This window comes from Capra hircus, chromosome 22, assembly GCF_001704415.2.
Source record: "Capra hircus breed San Clemente chromosome 22, ASM170441v1, whole genome shotgun sequence".
In the NCBI taxonomy this organism is placed as follows: Eukaryota; Metazoa; Chordata; class Mammalia; order Artiodactyla; family Bovidae; genus Capra; species Capra hircus.
Genome location: NC_030829.1, coordinates 23,317,054 through 23,338,244, shown reverse-complemented (window position 1 = coordinate 23,338,244; position 21,191 = coordinate 23,317,054). Strand labels below are relative to the sequence as shown.

General features: G+C 38.9%; 1 protein-coding gene across 3 annotated transcripts in view; it reads left to right on the top strand.

Annotated features, from left to right (window-relative positions):
- Positions 1-21,191, top strand: part of CNTN4 (contactin 4) — a 616,632-nt gene that overhangs the window by 377,660 nt on the left and 217,781 nt on the right. For all 3 annotated transcript variants that reach the window (XM_018038420.1, XM_018038421.1, XM_018038419.1), the window contains exon 6: positions 17,216-17,413. In XM_018038420.1, the coding sequence (XP_017893909.1) occupies positions 17,216-17,413 (198 nt within the window). The remainder of the gene's footprint in view (positions 1-17,215; positions 17,414-21,191) is intronic.

The window sequence follows — 21,191 nt, the reverse complement described above, 5'->3', positions numbered from 1 at the left end:
ATATGGATTCTGATATTACAGATTTTAATTTGACATCAGTGATCTGATGAAAGTCTTGTAGCCTCTTATTTTCAGTTAACATCTTTGTCACTAGCACTTTGGGCCTCGAGTTCAGTCATGAAATTGTGGCTCCAGGAAACTTCTGACATTTCGAATTTCAGTTCAGTTTAATTAATATTTACATGAGTTGCTTCCAGAAAGTGAGGGACCTCAGTGAAGCTTACTATACCTGTATTCTTGGCACAGTAGCACTCAAGTTCAGTAGTCAGAGAAGAGAAAAGCAATTGAACCATTCTCATATGGGAAAAACTACATTTTAATATGTGAAAGAATGTGTAGTTGCTATGAGGCAGAAAAGAAACACATGCTTCTTTGGTTGTTGAAGAGAGACCACCTTATATTTCCCAGTCAGGAAAATGGCATTTTTGCAGAAGGCAGTGGTTGAGATAAGCAGAGGTGAGAAGGAAATGCTGGGCAGACAGTGCGCTGGCCTCACCTGGGGGACTCTCAGGGGAGCAGTGACTGTTCTCCCACGTCATTGTAAACACACCTACTTAGCGGTATGAACCTGTTTTTAATTTTTTTATTGTGATAAAAGTCACATAATATATAACATACTATTTTTTTAAGATTTTTTCTTAATGTGGAAAAAGAGCACATTAAAAAAAAAATCTTTATTAAATTTGTTACAGTATTGTTTCTGTGGCATGCTTTGGTTTCTTGGCCACAAGGCATATGGGATGGCAAAGGCAAAAACCTGACCAGGGATCAAACTGGCACCTCCTGCTTTGAAAGGCGAAGTCCCAATCCCTGAGGCGCCAGAGAAGTCCCAAAACATACTATGTTCACCATAGTTAACTGTGCAGACCAGTGGCATTATGTGCATTTACATTTTTGTACAACGCTCCCCATCATCCTTCTCCAGAATTTTTCACTTTCCTAAACTGAAAATCTGTCCCCATTAAACACTAAGTCCTCACTTCCTGTCCCCACCCTCCCCACCTCTTCAGCCCCTTGCAGAATCTACCACTGTCCTTTCTGATTCTATGAATTACACTATTCTAGGTACCCGGTATAAGTGGAATCAAACGGTATTTGTCTGCACCGAATGTATACTGGGATGTATACCTAATGTATAATATATTAAGGTTAACTTAATACATGTCCTATAAACAAAAAATACAGGTTCATTAAAAGATACAAATAACACAATGAATTTGACATTTCTACTGAAAGCCCCATAGGGTGGGCAGAGTCTTCCCTTGTGCCTCATCTTTGTATCACATGCTGATTCTTGAGGGAATCAGGATGTATTGTATGAGTAAGTTAATCATGGCTGCCCCTTCTTAGCCTCCCTGGAATTTCGCAGAGTTCAACTTAAGGAATCCTCTCCGGAAATACAGATCTGCGTGGAAAGAAGAATGGAAAGCTAAGAATAGCTAACATGGAGTAACTACTGCTTTGGAAGGAGTGGAATACTAGCTTGATACATTGTACTTAACTCTGAGAGACATGGTGGCTCACCAAGGGCTTGTGTAGAAAGGAAGAGCCTGATTGAGAGATTCCATGAAAGGATTAATCTAGCAGTTGTGTGTGGATTGCTGTGGAGTAGTGGTCAACCTGAACTTGGCAAAATGAATGTTCATATATGTATGTGTGTGTGTGTGTGTGTGTGTGTGTGTGTGTGTGTGTGTGTGTATTTGGCTGCATCAGGTTTAGTTGTGATTCTCAAGATCTTCATTATGGCATGTGGGCTTCAGTGCAAGTGGGCTGAGTAGTTGCAGTGCATGCGTTTAGTTGCCCCAAGGCATGTGGGATCTGTTTCCCAACCAGGGATAGAATCCGCATTCTCTGCATTAGAAGGGAGATTCTTAACCACTCACTGGACCTCCAGGGAAATCCCAAAATGAATGTTCTTTAGCAAATAGAACACCCAAAAAAGATGTCCTCTTCATTATAGGGGACTGGAATGCAAAAGTAGGAAGTCAAGAAACACCTGGAGTAACAGGCAAATTTGGCCTTGCAATACGGAATGAAGCAGGGCAAAGACTAATAGAGTTTTGCCAAGAAAATGCACTGGTCAGAGCAAACACCCTCTTCCAACAACACAAGAGAAGACTACATGTGGACATCACCAGATGGTCAACACCAAAATCAGACTGATTATGTTCTTTGCAGCCAAAGATGGAGATACTCTATACAGTCAACAAAAACAAGACCAGGAGCTGACTGTGGCTCAGATCATGAACTCCTTATTGCCAAATTCAGACTTAAATTGAAGAAAGTAGGGAAAGCCACTAGACCACTCAAGTATGACCTAAATCAAATCCCTTATGATTATACAGTGGAAGTGAGAAATAGATTTAAGGGCCTAGATCTGATAGACAGAGTGCCTGATGAACTATGGAATGAGGTTTGTGACATTGTACAGGAGACAGGGATCAAGACCATCCCCAAGAAAAAGAAATTCAAAAAAAGCAAAATAGCTGTCTGAGAAGGCCTTACAAATAGCTGTGAAAAGAAGAGAAGCAAAAAGCAAAGGAGAAAAGGAAAGATATACCCATCTGAATGCAGAGTGCCAAAGAATAGCAAGGAGAGATAAGAAAGCCTTCTTCAGCTATCAGTGCAAAGAAATAGAGGCAAACAACAGCATAGGAAAGACTAGAGGTCTCTTCAAGAAAATTAGAGATACCAAGGGAACATTTCACGCAAAGATGGGCTCAATAAAAGACAGAAATGGTATGGACCTAACAGAAGCAGAAGATATTAATAAAGGTGGCAAGAACAGAGAAGAACTGTACAAAAAAGATCTTCAAGACCAAGATAAGCACTATGGTGTGATCACTCACCGAGAGCCAGACATCTGGGAATGTGAAGTCAAGTGGGCAATAGGAAGCCTCACTACAAACAAAGCTAGTGGGGATGATGGAATTCCAGTTGAGCTATTTCAAATCCTGAAAGATGATGCTGTGAAACTGCTGCATTCAATATCCCAGCAAGTTTAGAAAACTCAGCAGTGGCCATAGGACTGGAAAAGGTCAGTTTTCATTCCAATCCCAAAGAAAGGCAATGCCAAAGAATGCTCAAACTACTGCACAATTGCACTCATCTCACGCACTAGTACAGTAATGCTCAAAATTCTCCAAGCCACGCTTCAGCAATACGTGAACCATAAACTTCCAGATGTTCAAGCTGGTTTTAGAAAAGGCAGAGGAACTAGAGACCAAATTGCCAACATCCAATGGATCATTGAAAAAGCAAGAGAGTTCCAGAAAAACATCTATTTCTGCTTTATTGACTGTACCAAAGCCTTTGACTGTGTGGATCACAATAAACTGTGGAAAATTCTTAAAGAGAAGGGAATACCAGACCACCTGACCTGCCTCTTGAGAAACCTGAATGCAGGTCAGGAAGCAACAGTTAGAACTGGACATGGAACAACAGACTGGTTCCAAATAGGAAAAGGAGTACGTCAAGGCTGTATATTGTCACCCTGCTTATTTAACTTCTATGCAGAGTACATCATGAGAAACACTGGACTGGAAGAAACACAAGCTGGAATCAAGGTTGCCAGAAGAAATATCAATAACCTCAGATATGCAGATGACACCACCCTTATGGCAGAAAGTGAAGAGGAGCTAAAAAGCCTCTTGATGAAAGTGAAAGAGAAGAGTGAAAAAGTTGGCTTAAAGCTCAACATTCAGAAAACAAAGATCATGGCATCTGGTCCCATCACTTCATGGGAAATAGATGGGGAAACAGTGACAGACTTTATTTTGGGGAGCTCCAAAAATCACTTCAGATGGTGATTGCAGCCATGAAATTAAAAGACACTTACTCTTTGGAAGGAAAGTTATGACCAACCTAGTGTGTTAGTCACTCAGTCGTGCCCAAGTCTTTGCAACCAAATGTTCTATAGCCCACCAAGGTCCTCTGTCCATGGTATTTTCCAGGCAAGAATAGTGGAGTGGATTACCATTTCCTTCTCCAGAGGATCCTCCCAACCCAGAAATCGAACCTAGGTCTCCTCATTGCAGGCAGATTCTTTACTCTCTGAGCCACCAAGGAAGCCCCATGACCAACCTAGACAGCATATTGAAAAGCAGAGATATGACTTTGCCAACAAAGGTCTTGTCTACTCAAGGCTATGGTTTTTCCTGTAGTTATGTATGGATGTGAGAGCTGGACCATAAAGAATGCTGAGAGCCGAAGAATTGCTGCTTTTGAACTGTGGTGTTAGAGAAGACTCTTGAGAGTCCCTTGGACTGCAAGGAGATCCACCCACTCCATCCTAAGGGAGATCAATCCTGAGTGTTCATCGGAAGGACTGATGCTAAATCTGAAATTCCAATACTTTGGCCACCTGATGCAAAGAGCTGACTCATCTGAAAAGACCCTGATGCTGGTCAAGATTGAAGGCAGGAGGGGAAGGGGACAACAGAGGATGAGATGGTTGGATGGCATCATCAACTCAATGGAGATGAGTTTGGGTAAACTCCAGGAGTTGGTGATGGACAGGGAGGCCTGGCATGCTACTGTCCATGGGGTTGCAAAGAGTCAGACACGGCTGAGCAACTGAACTGAACTGAACTGAACTGAAAGCAGATGAAGCCATAAAGGACACACGCACTTGTGTCAGCTAAATGCACCTCATCTGGCACCACTTTCCTGCTTATACTCAAAAGTCTGAACATGCTAACAAAAAGGATGCTTGTCTTCTAAAAATCACAGGGCCTCTTCCCTTGAAGTATGCAAATTTGCTGACTCCAGGCCTAGGCATTATTTCTCAGACTTTTTTACTGATCCATTACTGAGAACACAGGAGAGTTAGCGATCTGCCTCTGGGTATGTGGGCACATACCCTAGTAATCCGCTGCAAAATACAAGATTTTGTCCAAACCTTTCCATTTACCTTTAAATGTGTATGATTTATACAAATACTCTTACTCATACACTCATTTCTGGCTTTTTTTTTTTTTTGTCGAAACAATCTGTTAAATTGCCTTCGAGTTACATGCCTAAATTTTCACCTATGAATACGTAAAGAAAATGTGTAATCAGAAAAATGTCCAATATCCTAATAAAATAGAAGTAAGCAACAAGAAGTCACCCATAAGATGGATGATATTGTAAGCCATACACAAGAGCAATATCAAGAGCTGTACACATAACTGTAAAATACTCTTTTTTCCATCTTCCTTCCCACACCTCCACTGCTACATCTGAGCTAGTGAAGAGCATATTTTAAAAATATCATTGAATGCAGCAAGTGGTCAGAAGGCTTAGTCAGGAGGCTTATTTATAGAAATGCTTGGCACAGGTTTGAACGTGTTTTAGCACTGGGTCTTATCTAATTCTTGCCTCACGTGGTCACCATTTCATTTCCCCTATATCTCTTTTGCAAAGATGGTAAAAAGGTTTGACTTCATGTGCCGACATGAATTGATTGGAGGCCTGAGGCCTGTGTGAACCTGTCTGGCATGGTCAATTCTCAGTGTCTGCCATGGGAGGAGGTGTGGCAGGTGCTGGTCCAAATGATAGGTACATGCCATCCCTACTCCTCTCAGCCTAATGAATAATGGAAATAGTGTCTGAACCTGGGAGGTCCTGCTTGATGATGAGCACCTGTCTAAACCAAGTTCTCTGGGCCCCAGAGCATCGATCATGGGGGTCCTTTTAGCCAGAGCAATGTAGCACCCTAAGTTGTCAAGGGCTGTGGCCAATATAGGTGTTCAGTTCAGTTCAGCAACTCAGTCATGTTTGACCCTTTGCAATCCCATGGACTGCAACACACCGGGCCTCCCTATCCATCACCAGCTCCTGGAGTTTACCCAAACTCATCTCCATTGACTCGGTGATGCCATCCAACCATCTCATCTTCTGTCATCCCCTTCTCCTCCCGCCTTCAATCTTTCCCAGCATCAGGGTCTTTTCAGATGAGTCAGCTCTTCACATCAGGTGGCCAAAGTATTGAAGTTTCAGCTTCAGCATTAGTCCTTGCAATGAACACCCAGGACTGATCTCCTTTAGGTTGGACTGGTTGGATCTCCTTGCAGTCCAAGGGACTCTCAAGAGTCTTTTCTAACACCACAGTTCAAAAGCATCAGTTCTTTGTCACTCAGGTTTCTTTATAGTCCACTCTGACATCCATACGTGACTACTGGAAAAACCACAGCCTTGACTAGATGGACCATTGTTGACAAAGGAATGTCTCTGCTTTTTAATGTGCTATCTAGATTTGTCATAACTTTCCATCCAAGGAGTAAGAGTCTTTTAATTTCGTGTCTGCAGTCACCATCTGCAGTGATTTTGGAACCCAAAAATATAAAGTCAGCCACTGTTTCCACTGTTTCCCCATCTATTTGCCGTGAAGTGATGGGACTGGATGCCATGACCTTAGTTTTCTGAATGTAGAGCTTTAAGCCAACTTTTTCACTCTCCTCTTTCACTTTCATCAAGAGGCTTTTTAGTTCCTCTTCACTTTCTGCCATAAGGGTGGTGTCATCTGCATATCTGAGGTTATTGACATTTCTCCTGGCAATCTTGATTCCAGTTTGTGCTTCTTCCAGTCCAGCGTTTCTCATGATGTACTCTGCATAGAAGTTAAATAAGCAGGGTGACAATATACAGCCTTGACGTACTCCTTTTCCAATTTGAAACCAGTCTGTTGTTCCATGTCCAGTTCTAACTGTTGCTTCCTGATCTGCATTCAGGTTTCTCAAGAGGCAGGTCAGGTGGTCTGGTATTCCCATCTCTTTCAGAATTTTCCACAGTTTATTGTGATCCACACAGTCAAAGGCTTTGGTACAGTCAATAAAGCAGAAATAGATGTTTTTCTGGAACTTTCTTGCTCTTTTAATGATCCATTGGATGTTGGCAATTTGATCGCTGGTTCCTCTGCCTTTTCTAAAACCAGCTTAAACATCTGGAAGTTTACGGTTCACTTATTGCTGAAGCCTGGCTTAGAGAATTTTGAGCATTACTTTACTAGTGTGTGAGATGAGTGCAACTGTGCAGTAGTTTGAGCATTCTTTGGCATTGCTTTTGTTTGGGGTTGGAACGAAATCTGACCTTTTCCAGTCCTATGTCCACTGCTGAGTTTTCCAAACTTGCTGGCATATTGAGTGCAGCACTTTCACAGCATCATCTGTAAGGATTTGAAATAGCTCAACTGGAATTCCATCACCTCCACTAGCTTTGTTCGTAGTGATGCTTTCTAAGGCCCACTTGACTTTACATTCCAGGATGTCTGGCTCTAGGTGAGTGATCACACCGTTGTGATTATCTGGGTCATGAAGATCTTTTTTGTATAGTTCTTCTATATATTCTTGCCACCTCTTCTTAATATCTTCTGCTTCTGTTAGGTCCATACCATTTCTGTCCTTTATTGTGCCCATCTTTGCGTGAAATGTTCCCTTGGTATCTCTAATTTTCTTCACGAGATCTCTAGTCTTTCCCTTTCTATTGTTTTCCCTCTATTTCTTTGCACTGATCACTGAGGAAGGCTTTCTTATCTCCTTGCTATTCTTCGGAACTCTGCATTCAGATGGGTATATCTTTCATTTTCTCCTTTGCTTTTTGCTTCTCTTCTTTTCACAGCTATTTGTAAGGCCTCCTCAGACAGTCTTACAAATAGCTTTTTTGCATTTCTTTGCTTTTTTGAATTTCTTTTTCTTGGGGATGGTCTTGATCTCTGTCTCCTGTACAGTGTCACGAACCTCCTTCCATAATTCATCAGGCACTCTGTCTGTCATATCTAGTCCCTTAAATCTATTTCTTATTCCCACTGTATAATCATAAGGGATTTGATTTAGGTCATACCTAAATGGTCTAGTGGTTTTCCCCACTTTATTCAATTTAAGTCTGAATTTGGCAAATAGGAGTTAATGATCTGAGCCACAGTCAGCTCCCAGTCTTGTTTTTGCTGACTGTATAGAGCTTCTCCATCGCTGGCTGCAAAGAATATAATCAATCTGATGTCAGTGTTGACCATCTAATGATGTCCATTTGTAGTATCTTCTCTTGTGTTGTTGGAAGTGGGTGTTTGCTATGACCAGTGCATTTTATTGGCAAAACTCTGTTAGCCTTGGCCCTGCTTCATTCTGTACTCCAAGGCCAAATTTGCCTGTTACTTCAGGTGTTTCTTGACTTCCTACTTTTTCATTCCAGTCCTGTATAATAAAAAGGCCATCTTTTTTGGGTGTTATTTCTAAAAGTTCTTGTAGGTCTTCATAGAACCATTCAACTTCTAACACTCATAAGTCCATGTTCTTATTAATAGAATTACCATATCTGTCCTATCCCAACCATGTGATTTCAACTTCTTTTAGACATCTCCCCTCTGCTCCTGTTTACCAAGTTCAGTTCAGTTCAGTCGCTCAGTCGTGTCCGACTCTTTGCGACCCCATGAATCGCAGCACGCCAGGCCTCCCTGTCCATCACCAACTCCCGGAGTTCACTCAGACTCATGTCCATTGAGTCAGTGATGCCATCCAGCCATCTCATCCTCTGTCGTCCCCTTCTCCTCCTGCCCCCAATCCCTCCCAGCATCAGAGTCTTTTCCAAGGAGTCAACTCTTCGCATGAGGTGGCCAAAGTACTGGAGTTTCAGCTTTACCATCATTCCTTCCAAAGAAATCCCAGGGCTGATCTCCTTCAGAATGGACTGGTTGGATCTCCTTGCAGTCCAAGGGACTCTCAAGAGTCTTCTTCAACACCACAGTTCAAAAGCATCAATTCTTTGGCGCTCAGCCTTCTTCACAGTCCAACTCTCACATCCATACATGACTAAGTGCCATTCAAATATACTTCTATTGATTGTTTAGTGTCTTAGTGTTAGAGTAATCATTCAGAGGCTTCAGCTTTCAGAATTCAGAATCCTGTCCACCCCTTGGGATCTTGCTTCGATATTACAAAAACACATTCTTCTTCTAGACTCTTTCCCTGCCTGTCTATGGCGCATAATCGTGCTGCTTTGTGTTTAAGGTTCCTCATTCAGTTCTTATTTTTTTTTCTGGAATGAATTAGATCACTGACAATTTGTAATGTCTCCCTTCTCCTTAGGTCAAAGGAAGACAAATGACTTAGCAATCAGTTTATAAGCAAAAATAAACAGAACAAAACACCCCAGCAATATCTGTTTTTTAAAATTGACTTAACAGAGTTGATGTCTACCTAGCAGGCAGGTGTTCTTTTTATATCCCTATTTTTCAGATAGGAAAACTGAGTTGTAGAAATGACTTTCTAGCTGATGAGCACTGAAGCTAAGATGTGGTCTCTTTGTTTCTTGACACTAAATCCAGGGATCTTTCCATGGGTGATGCTCTCTGTCCCTTTACCCATACAGACTACTCTCAGATTTCAATCCCTGTCTTTCTAGCTGCCCTCCATTCTAGGGGTGAACTTCATGCTTTTGTAAATGGTTAATGATGGGTGAATGTTTGGCCAACCAATAAACCAATAACTGCATTCCTCAAACATATTTCAATTGTATAATCATTTAAAATAATATATTTTTTCATATCTACCTGCCTAGAATCATATCTCAATTTAAATTCCACCTCACAAGACTGCAAAAAGTAGGATAGATGTCTATGTTAAAAAAGAAGAAGAAAGTGATAGCGTTAGTTGCTCAGTCGTGTCCAACTCTTTGCAACCCCATGGACTGCCAGGCTCCTCTCTCCCTGGGATTCTACAGGCAAGAATACTGGAATGGGTAGCCATTTTCTTCTCTAGGGGATCTTCCTAACTCAGGAATTGAACACAGGTCTCCCACAATGCAGGCAGATTCTTTACCATCTCAGCCACCAGGGAAGCCTATAGGTGTATATAAAACTATCTGAAGATCGGGAAGCTTGGGACTTCCTTGACCCTCCAGTGGTTAAGACTCTGCCTTCCAAGATAGGAGGTACCTGCCCAATCCCTGGCTCTAGTTGGGGAATTAAGATCCTACATGTTGCACAATGCTGCTGGGAGAAAAAGATAGAAAAAAAAGATCAGGAGGCTCTCATGCTGCTGAAAAATTAATCAAAGCCCAAATTGGTTGTGATGCAAGGACTAGAATCCAGGTCTCCTGTCAATTCTGTTATCTTTCTACACAATACCACTTAACTCAAATGTAAGTGTGCATCCATGTGTGTGTGTATGTGTATAAAAGTTCTACTTTACCTGTCAATAGACTACCTGTTTGAATCCTAGCAAGTTACTGGATCTCTTTGGATCCTGCTTTCTTCATTTGTTGACATAAGATGTTGTATTTGATGGCATACTTTTAGAATTATGGGATTTTAATGCTGGAAGAAACTTAGAGGTCATCTAGTTATACTATTTAAATGGCAGATAAGGAAAACTGATCTCTTCTAGCTCCAAATTAAATTCTGAGAGTGGCATTTAGCTGTCTAATGAACCAGGTCTTCTGAATATGGCAGCCAGCCCATCATCCCCTTTCATCCCACTTATCAAATGTGTGACTGTGATCCAGGCATGTAATTTCTCTAGACTTCAGCTTCCTGATCTGTAAAATTGCAGGGGTTGGTCTTAGGTCCCTTTCAGATTTAAAACTTTGAGGACTAAGAAAGGGATCTTTGAAAACTGACATTTTTGCTATCCCTTGGGACATGACTCAGAATGTCATGAAGTATAATACAACTCTAGAAATAAATTAGACAGCATCAAGATCAAAAGCATTCATCCTGAGGCCTCTAATCAGAGGCTTAATTTGCTCCATGAGTACCTGAATTTGAAAATTGATTGATGTCTTCTCTTAAAAATAATATCCAAATACCCTTTGCTGTTGGCCCAAAGATAGGGAAAAGGAACCAATTAAGAGAGTGTTATTTCATAGTTAATTCCCCAAAGATTTAGATGCTACAAGTTAGAAAACCATCACTAGGTCCTTCTGCCTTAATAGCTATCACATTCTGACAAGTCTCATTATTTTTCAGTTGAGCATCAGAAATTTCCCAATCTATTAAATATTATATTCCAAGTATCTGTTTACCCAGTTGATACAAATTGCCAATGGGACAGGAACTGTCTGTCACTTCCAGAGCAATTAGTGTATGAAAACTTATCAAAAGAAATCTGTCAAGTTTGAATAAGGATAAATATTGCATGTAAGTCCCTAAGGAAATCACACTGAATAGGATATATTTTTGCAGCATATAAGAGTTTATTTTGTTTTATTAACTTGGCTTTATTTTTTCAGAATGTGAATAGCATTTCATGCAACCCAATGAATTAATGTTTTGCTCTGATAAAAATAGACTTTAGTTCTTAGGGGAAAATGGCATCATTTGGTGAGTCATATAACACTAACTCTTTACTTTCAAATTTCAAAAGTTACTGCTTCCAGGAGGGAGCGGTGGAAGGGGGAGCTTCCTTGGTGGCTCAGATTATAAAGAAGCCACCTGCCAATGCAGGAGACCGGGGTTCAGTCCCCGGGTCAGGAAGATGCCGTGGAGAAGGAAATGGCAACCCACTCCAGTATTTCTTCCTGGAGAATTCCATGGACAGGGGAGCCTGGCGGGCTACAGTCCATGCAATCGCAGAGAGTTGGACTCAATGAGTGACTAAGCGAATGGAAGGGGAATGTAGCTAGAAGGCCTAAGATACAGTGTGCTTTGCTAGTTTCTGGCTCTCCAATCTCACCTTCTCTAGGCCTTAGAATTGTCGTATGTGTTGTTTGGTTGTTGGGTTTCTTAATTTATTAATTAATTTAATTTTTATTGGAGTATATTGTTGGTTTACAACGTTGTGTTAGTTTCTGCTGTATAGCAAACTGAATCAGCTATACATATACAGACATCCCCTCTTTTTTGGATTTCCTTCCCATTTAGGTCCCCACAGAGCGCTGAGTTCCCTGTGCTGTGCAGTCAGCTCTTATTAGTTATCTCTTTTACACATAGTAGTGTATATATGTCAACCCCAATCTCCCACTTCGTCCTACTCCCCCTTTCCCTCTTGGTATCCGAATGTTTGTTCTCTATGTCTGTGTCTTTCTTTCTTCTTTATAAATAAGATCACCTATATCAATTTTTTTCAGGTTTTTTTTTCAGATTCCAGGTATATGTATTAATATGCAATATTTCTAATTTTTCTTTCTGACTTACTTAAAGTCTGTAAGATGTCCATCAGCTGAGGAACAGATAAAGAAGTAATGGTATATATATACAATGGCATAGTACTCAGCCATAAAAAGGAATGAAATTAGTCATTTGTAGAGACATGAATGGTTGTTGGGTTGTTTTTTTTTTTTTTTAACAACATTTATGCTATGGTTAAAATCATGAAAACCTACAGGCATATAGGTTAGAATTGAAAATATATTCTAAATGATAGCTATCTTTCTATTGAGGTATTAGAATTTCTAGGGAGTTTTAAGATTTTACAAATTTATTTTTTACCTTTTTAATGCCCATTTATCCCAGTCTATCAGCCCCCGCTGACAACTGCCAATCTGTTCTTCATACCCACAACTTGGTTTGTCGGTCTAATTTTTAGAGTCCACATATAAGTGAGATCATATGAGATTTGTATTTCTTTGTCTTACTTGTTTCACTCGGCATAATGCCCTCAAGGTCTATGCACATTGTTCCAAATGGCAAGATTCAATTATTTGCAATGGCTGAATAATATTCCATTCTCTCTGTGTGTATGTGTATGTATGTATTGTATTGTTATATTACATATGATTTGTTTATCCTTTCATCCACCAATGGACACTTAGGTTGTTTCTGTATCTTGGCTATTTTAAATGATCCTGCAGTGAACATGAGAGTGCAGATATTTCATCAAGTTACTGTTTTAGGTTTTTTCAGGTAAATACCCTGAAGTGGAATTGCTGGATGATATGGAAATTCCATTTTAATCTTTTGAAGAATTTCCATACTGTTTCCCTTAGTGGCTGTACTGATTTACACTCCCAGCAACAGTGCACAAGCTTTCCCTTTTCTCTGTATCCTCACCATTGCTTGTTATTTGCTGTCTTTTTGATAATAACCAGTCTGACAGGTGTGAGATACTATCTCATTGTGGTTTTGATTTGCATCCTCCTGATACTTAGTTATATTGATATATGTCTTCTTTGGAAAAATGTCCATTCAGATCTTCTGCCCACATTTTTTAATCAGCTTTTTTCTTTTTTTTTTTAATGCTGATAAGCTGTAGGAGTTCTTCATATTTTGAATATTAACACTATATCTTATATATGATTTGCAAATATTCTCTTCTGTTCAATAGGTTGTCTTTTCATTTTATTGATGGTTTCATTCACTGTGCAATTTTTCTGTTTATTTGTTTTTTTTTAGTTTGATGTAGTCCCACCTGCTTATTTTAGTTTTTGGTGTCAGATTCAAAAAATCATCTCCAAGACCCATGTCAGGGACCTTACTGCCCTTTTTTTTTTTCTTGTAGGAGTTTATGGTTTCAGATATTAATGCAAATCTTTCATCTATTTTGAGTTAACGTTTGTGTATAGTACCAGGTAGCCATCCAGTTTCATTCTTTTGCATGTGGCTGCTGCGGTATGTTCTTGGCACCTTTGCAGTAAGTTAACTGATGATACCTGTATAGGTTTATAGCTGGGTTCTTTATTCTGTTTCATTGATACATGTGCCTGTTTCTATGCTAATGCCAAACTGTTTTAATTACTGCAGCTTTGTAGTGTAGTTTGAAATTTTTGAGTGTGATACCTTCAGCTTTGTTCTTCTTTCATATCTTTAAAATGAAGAAAGAAGTGATCCATTGGGTAATTTTTATCCTTACTACACATTTTTTCCTACTTTGATGTCTGCATTATCATTACATTATATTATTCATGCCCCTTCCTAATATTTATGGACAAATAAAATTACAATATTCCAGGTAATGCTATTTGCTGTGAAGAAAAATAGATAAATAAAAATTAATTAATATCATGTTTAGAAATTTTCCCCCTTCAAGGGTCTCAGCATTTAGCTCAACATGATCTCAACAGTGAACCAGCCGAGATTCTTTGGTTGACCTTCACACTTTAGGACTAACAGTATTTTATGAATGTTGTATGTTGAACTGATGTTAATTAGGATCCTTAGTACAATCCATTTGATACTTGTGTTTGGAACTATGGTTTGTTCCTTTATCTACAGCACTGAAAATGGTTACAGTATTATATTACTATTACAGTTTGGGAAACTTATTACAACTTTAATTCAACATTTTGTTGTTTTCTGTTGTTTAATGTAACTTAATGGCTTTCCTGAGAACAGAAGTAATAGAGCTAATAATTTTTATATTATACTTACTGTTTCTTGAGTTGAAATTGCATTAGTTCAGCGTTTCCCAACCTCTATTTTGTGATGTATCATAGATGTTTTAGAAAAAGAGTGTGTGGATGAAGGAGTTGGGAGGCACTTCTACATCAAGTAAGTTTGCATGACTTAAGTAGTCTCTAAGAAATTTGAGGCATATTGGCATGTTAAAAGTCTCTTGCAAGTTCTGAAAGGAGAAATTTTAAAATCTATTCAACCTTATTTAATCCCATTCTTCTCAAAGTCTTCTGTCACATAAACTTCTTAAATTTGAGATAGGTAGGGGGTAGAGAACTTCTGTTCTATTCTATTCTATTCTATTCTATTCCTGCAGAATATGTTTATGGTTGCCTGCATTTCCTGCTAAAGTAGTATAGTAACTCACAAAAGCAGTGAAACCAAAATTCTTATAATCAAACAACATGATAATTGTTGTTTGATATTTTTACTTTAAAAAATGATTTTACTTTAAAAATGATTAACTTTCAGTGATTCAGATGTCCTTATGACTCAGAGGACTTTCACGTAACTTGAACCTCACTACATGCCTGTATCACATTTATGATTATCCCCATTTGCTGGATTAAGTTGAAACTAAGTAAGAGTGTTTAAATGGCTTTCTTTATGGAATACAGTTTTGAATTTTGGTCTTCTGGTCTTTTTTTTTTTAATTCCAATTAAAATAACAGAGTGAATGTCTTTTATCCTGGTATCCATGGTTCCTGCAACTTCCTAGTTACCGAACTATGCATCTTCTACAAAATTCAGAAAGTTTTGTGGCACTAGCCAGCAGCAGTAGTTTTAAAAAATGTCTCCAGAAAAAAAAAATATATATATATATATATTTAGTTTATATATGTTATTATAACTCTCCTTGGAGAGATATGGGTTGATTAATATTTTGCTGGTAAATTACTTTCTAACTTATACCTTGTGACTTTGGATATTTTAATTTATTCCTAAAACTCTCTTATAATTAATTACGGGATAGGCAATGTTCTCTTCACTGTTCACGTGAGAATATTTTTGAGAGGCTTGGTGATTTCTTGCTCTGCCTGAAACTGACATGTCAAATTGAGAGAGGAGTACATTGCACTCTGCTGTTTGTTGAATCTCCTGTTTTTGTGGCAAAATTGCTACATTACACTGTATTTCTTCACAACCTATTAGAGGGGCCTTTCCTTCCCCCAAATTGGAGTTTCTTGAGAAAGTAACTAGCTTGCTGGGAAGAGCTTGCTTATTTACAGTGAGTATCCTCTTGACATCAGCATGGGGTTACTTATAATTACATTCATATGCGTAAATAAAATGATTAGCTATTCTCATATAAACATAATTGTATCTCTCTAAAATAATGCATGCAGAAATGTTATAATCCAGCGATAAAGGGAAAGCAATCTACATGACCCCCTCCTTTGTATGTAAACAGTGGATCATTAAGATGGAATATGTTCCCTGTCACACATTCAGTTATTGAGGTCAATTACAACTGAGGACTCATTGAAGTATTAAACAACAAAGTGCCTTTTCCAATAATTAGCATTCTGTGTACAAAGCTGAAGTGACCTTTCTGCCATTTTCCAAGAACAATCCATGCATTTAGAATTTAGCCAAGGATCATATTGAAGAGCAGCACACAAGAACTCAGTCAGCTAGTTCGGAAACCACAGGCTCCCTTTGCATCTGGTTGCTCCCCTTCCTGCCCAAAATAACTTGAGAAAATAAAACGGCATGTTGGCTAATCAGTGCCCATGGCTGCTGTATCACTTCTCCAGCTTTGAACAAATCTGAAGATCACACTTTAAAGAGAGGAATCATGAAATGCCTGGAGCTAAAGAAGTTTGATTTCCTCAGAGCACAATAGTTCACTGCAGCAAATCATTTAAACTCGCTGTCACTTAGGTTTCTTTACTGAAATTGAAAGCATGGGTTAATGTGCTCATTCACAAAACATTCACCTAATTCTCCAGAAAAATGAGAATTTTCAAAGGAACATTTTCAAGTATGACTGCCTATTACATTCCTCCCATTGGCATTCTGGGATGGATAAGTATTTGTGAAAAGGTTGCTCTTTGATGGCTACTTTATACGGATGTAATAATTTTTTCAGCTAATTTTTTTAACACATTATTGATCAGGGGATTGTTTCAGACTAATGCCTATGGCTGTAATACATTTCTAGTCAATAATGTGTTAAAAATGCAGATTTGCATTTATGGAACCAGCCAACTAATCATTGTATTATATTTAATGAGTATTTGCTACAATATTAAATCACCATCTCACTAAAATAATGGGGAAAGAATTCAGCAGAAAAAGGAGTAAGAATATGCATCAATAGTAAGAGGCACTGGGAAAAGACTGGGTTGAGAATCAGGAATTATTCTGTCTCTGGCTGTGGCTGAGTTTGGATTAGACAGTCTGATCCTCTGTGTCAGAATTTCTCAATTAATGGAAAAATATAAACTATACTGGAAACCATAAAGTGCTGTGTAAGTATGTTGCACCATGATATACTATTATGATTATTGCATGTAAGATGAAAGGAGTGATATAAGTAGTTTCCAGGGTATATCAAGATTGTGGACTCTGTGTGTCTGTGGTTTGAGCTTTAGCTCTGTAACTATTATATGGTGCTTAGCCATGCTTAGTGAGCTATAATGCTTATTCCCTGATTTAAAGAGACTAGACTTCTCCATCAGTGATCAGTGTACCTTCTAGTTCTATAGAAATAAAATCTTATTGACTGATGGTAGGAAGACTGATAAAATGCTTTAGGGGACTGTTATTACTTCCTGTTGATATTTAGCAGGCTGAAAAAGGATCATTGGGCAACAGTATGAACTTTTAACTTGACCAGTTCTTTCATGAATACAGTAAAGTTCTTATAAAAGACATGTTTATAATGATGATTCCTTTTGCTTTCAGAGCTCAGCTATGCCTGGATTTTCAATGAATACCCCTCCTATCAGGATAATCGCCGCTTCGTTTCTCAAGAGACTGGGAATCTATATATTGCCAAAGTAGAAAAATCAGATGTTGGGAATTATACTTGTGTGGTTACAAATACAGTGACAAACCAAAAAGTCCTGGGACCACCCACACCACTGATATTGAGAAACGATGGTGAGTTTTCTAAGGGATTTCAGAATTCTGTTTTTTGTGCTCATAGGTTGAGTTTGGAAAGTTATGTTATTGGCACACAAAGCTTGACTATCTTGATTACATCTAAGAAAAATTTAATGCTTTTACATTCACCACCTATATTTTCTACACTTGTATAAGAAATAAACCCATGAATCCATTTTGCAAGACTTACTAGAAATATAATTTCTAATTTCATCCTCAATGCAGTGTGAGTCTGTTTCTTCACGCTTAAATTGTGTACACTGACAAAATGAAGTAGAAGGTTGATCAATTAGCTTATCAGTCAGCTCTATGTAATTTAGTTTTCAGTGTCCAGAAGGAAGTTTTAAGTTATCCAAGTAATTTCTGGATGTGTGGTATTGAAGACATAATTCCAACCACACTGAAATGCAGAAATGTCAAGTCTTACTGGAGATAGTTTTATGTTCCCACATTTTTGTGAGAATATGTCAAGAAAGTAGATGAATTTCGCCTTACTTACTCAGACGGATGACATGACAGTGTATGGTGATTCATCATGTGCTTTTTGAAGACAGTCTTACCAGTTTGTATGCCAGACTTCAATAACATCATGCCTTTCCCCACTGTGAGTCTTTTTATGTATTCTGTTCCCTCTCCTTGAAATACTCTTCATTCTCTTGGTCCTTTGACTAACTTACGCTGATCCTTCCAGCTTCTTCAAATATATTGCTTTCTTCAGGAGACCATCTCTGTCTCTCTGGCTCCACCCAACTGTGCTCTGTTGGGTGCCTTCTCAAATCAACTCTGCAGAGAAAGTATGAGCATCCTTAAAGCACAGACCAAATTGTGGAATGTGGGGGCAAATAATACAGATTTCAGTCATTCAGTTACTTTTTCATGCATTTAACATACATTTATTTAGCACTTGCTACGTGACAGCACTACTCTGGGAGCCAGTGAACAAAAACCAAAAACCCCTCCTCATGGCATTTAAGTTCTGCAAAGGATTTAGGTAAACACAAACCAATAAACCTAAACAAAATGCCAAATGCAATTATTTTAGATAGTAATAAATAAAGGAGTATGCTGACACAGAGACTCTGTGGGGGTGGAATGAGTAATTTAGATAGGGTTGTCATGCAAAACCTATCTGAGGGGATGACATGAACTGATGCCCGAATGATAAGAAGTCGGTCCTGTGAAAGTCAGAGGGAGGAGCATTCCAGACTGAGTTAGCATCATGTGCAAAGGCCCTGAGGCCTAGAAATAAAATTACTGGCATGTTCAGAAAGCAAAGAGACTATGAGCCTCATGGAGCATAATGACCAGTGAAGAGGGTGGTTTGAGTTGATGCTGGAGACTGGATTTTATTTCAAATGCAGTGAGAAGCCAATAGAGGATTTTATATAATAGAGTTATGTATTAAAAAAAAAAAAAGATTGCTTAGCTACTGTGTGGCAAGTGGACTTTTAAAAAAGCAAGAGTCAAAACTGGAAGTCCACTTAAAGACTGTTGCTGTAATTCAGTCAGTCACCGATGGCAGCTTGAATTAGTGGGTGGGCATGGAGAGAAGAGAAGGTTGTGGATACAGGACATCATTTGCAGGTAGAGCTGCCAGGACTTGCTAACACCTGGGCTGTGGGAGGTGGTGGAAGAGAAAATCAAGGATGACACATGGGTTTCTAGCATGGCAGCTGAGTGGATGGAAATGCCATTTACTGAAATGGTTTTACTGAATGGGTTTCCAAGGGTGCAATTCAGAATTACTTTAGTCTTTATTATGAAGCATGACTTCTCCCCTGGCAAAAGAAAGAATTGATTATTTGGTGCTTCTTAGTCTCTCTGTCATAATATTCCATCTGTCTATCATAACATACATTTGGTCTATTCACATTACTTGTCACCCAATGCCATGTGATCAAACTCACACCACCGCTTTCATCTGGTTTGGTATAAGGGCCCAGCACAGTGCTTGCCACATGGCAAATGTTAAATGGATATGTTGCATTAAGCTGAGTTATATTAAATAAAACTGAGAAATCTCATCATTTTAGCAAGAAACATAGGCAAAGGATCTATTCTTTCAGAAGCTATCAGTGCTGTCTCTCTGGACCTAAGGATAAAAATTTGTTTCAACATATATGTTTCAGGGACATTTTGTACAAAATTATTTAAAAATACAGCCCCTCTGGCCTTTGCCCATAATACACTTATGCCAAAATGTCTGTTCAGTCTGTTCAGTTCAGTTGGTATGTCAAGGAGACAATATAACTGAATATTGACTCTGATGCACTAAGACACAGCCCAGGAGAAACATCACCCAGAGCAGCTGCTTCAGAAAGAAGGAACAGACCTTCAGGAACACAGGAAGTCCTCAGCCTGGCCAAACACTGCCTTTTACTTATCTTTTGGATTTATCTCGACTTGCCTAGTATATCTTCATAGAGATGACAAATGTTTTTTATGAGAATATTTTATCACAAAATTAACAAGCTAAGGATCTCATTCTTCAGCAATTAATGCCCATTCATTCCTAATTTCTGTGAGAGTTGCTGATGAAAATTTATAATATATCTTTCCCATTTAGGCAGCAGTACCTAAAATGGATACTCAAACTGCATTACTAGGCTCAAAATAGATTATTTCATTACCTCTTTTGTGGAGGTAAGAAAAAAGGGGAAATACAAATCAAGAAAAGATTTCGAAATAAAGATGACATTCTTGTGAAAATGTATGTCGTGAGAGTAAAATCAATGAAATTATCATTCTACGCAATCTGGTAGGTAGTGAGTGTATTTTAGACTGGTAAGCACAAGGTGAGTATGGAGTTTGCACAAGTATCTTGGTAACTGAAGCTCACTCAGAATTTCATATCCTCCTTCTGTCTCTGAAATATGAATAAGCAAGGCAAGGGAGCTTGTTGCCTGCACTGCACTAATTGACCTGGCTGACCATTTCCCTGATGAAGTGCAGATGTAGACAAATGTAGCTTAAAGAACTAGATATCCTCAATACTCAGGTTATTTTTTTTTTTCCTAGAGTTTTAGCTGAGCAATCTAGACTGGGATTGTTTCCAGCCCTAAAGGTTACAGTGAGTCAGAAAAAAGTGGACAACTCCTGTCGACCCACGTTCCAGTTAGAAATCAAGGGCAATGTGTCCCATGTGGATCCCACTAACTCTCTTTAGGTCCTAACCCCTAATACACTGAGGTTCTGCAAGGGTTTTGTACTTGCTGTTCCTTTTTCCTCAACTCTTCACATGTCTCACGCCTTCCTACATCTCAGATCAATGACTGAAATGTAGAGCAGGGTAGTGTGGAGGTGAGCCGGGTTCCCTGAGTGGAATCCAGCCCCATCATCTATCAGGGATGTGACCTTGAACATCAGTTGAACAACCTCACTGTGCTGTGTCGTCATCAGTCAAATGAGGGTAGCAGCGCCTACCTCAGAGCTCACTCTGTGTGTGAAATTATGTGTAAAGTGCCTTGAACGGTGACAAGACAGCAGTACGGCGTCAAGAACTTCCCTAAAATATGCTCCACAAATTATACTTTTAAAAAACGGATTATACAGAGGAAGTGGACAGCATTATCCTTGTTTAAAAAATGTTTGTGGATAATGATAGAGAAAACGGAAATCTAACTCTCCATAATGCTAACAGTCATAAACTTTAAACCAGCCAACTTTTAGTAGTAAGATGTTCAGTTCTTAATTTTTTTCTTTCTGCTTCTCTGTGCTTTCTCATTTTTCTGCAATGATTAGAAACTTTTCAAAAGTTTTTTGTTTGTTTGTTTGT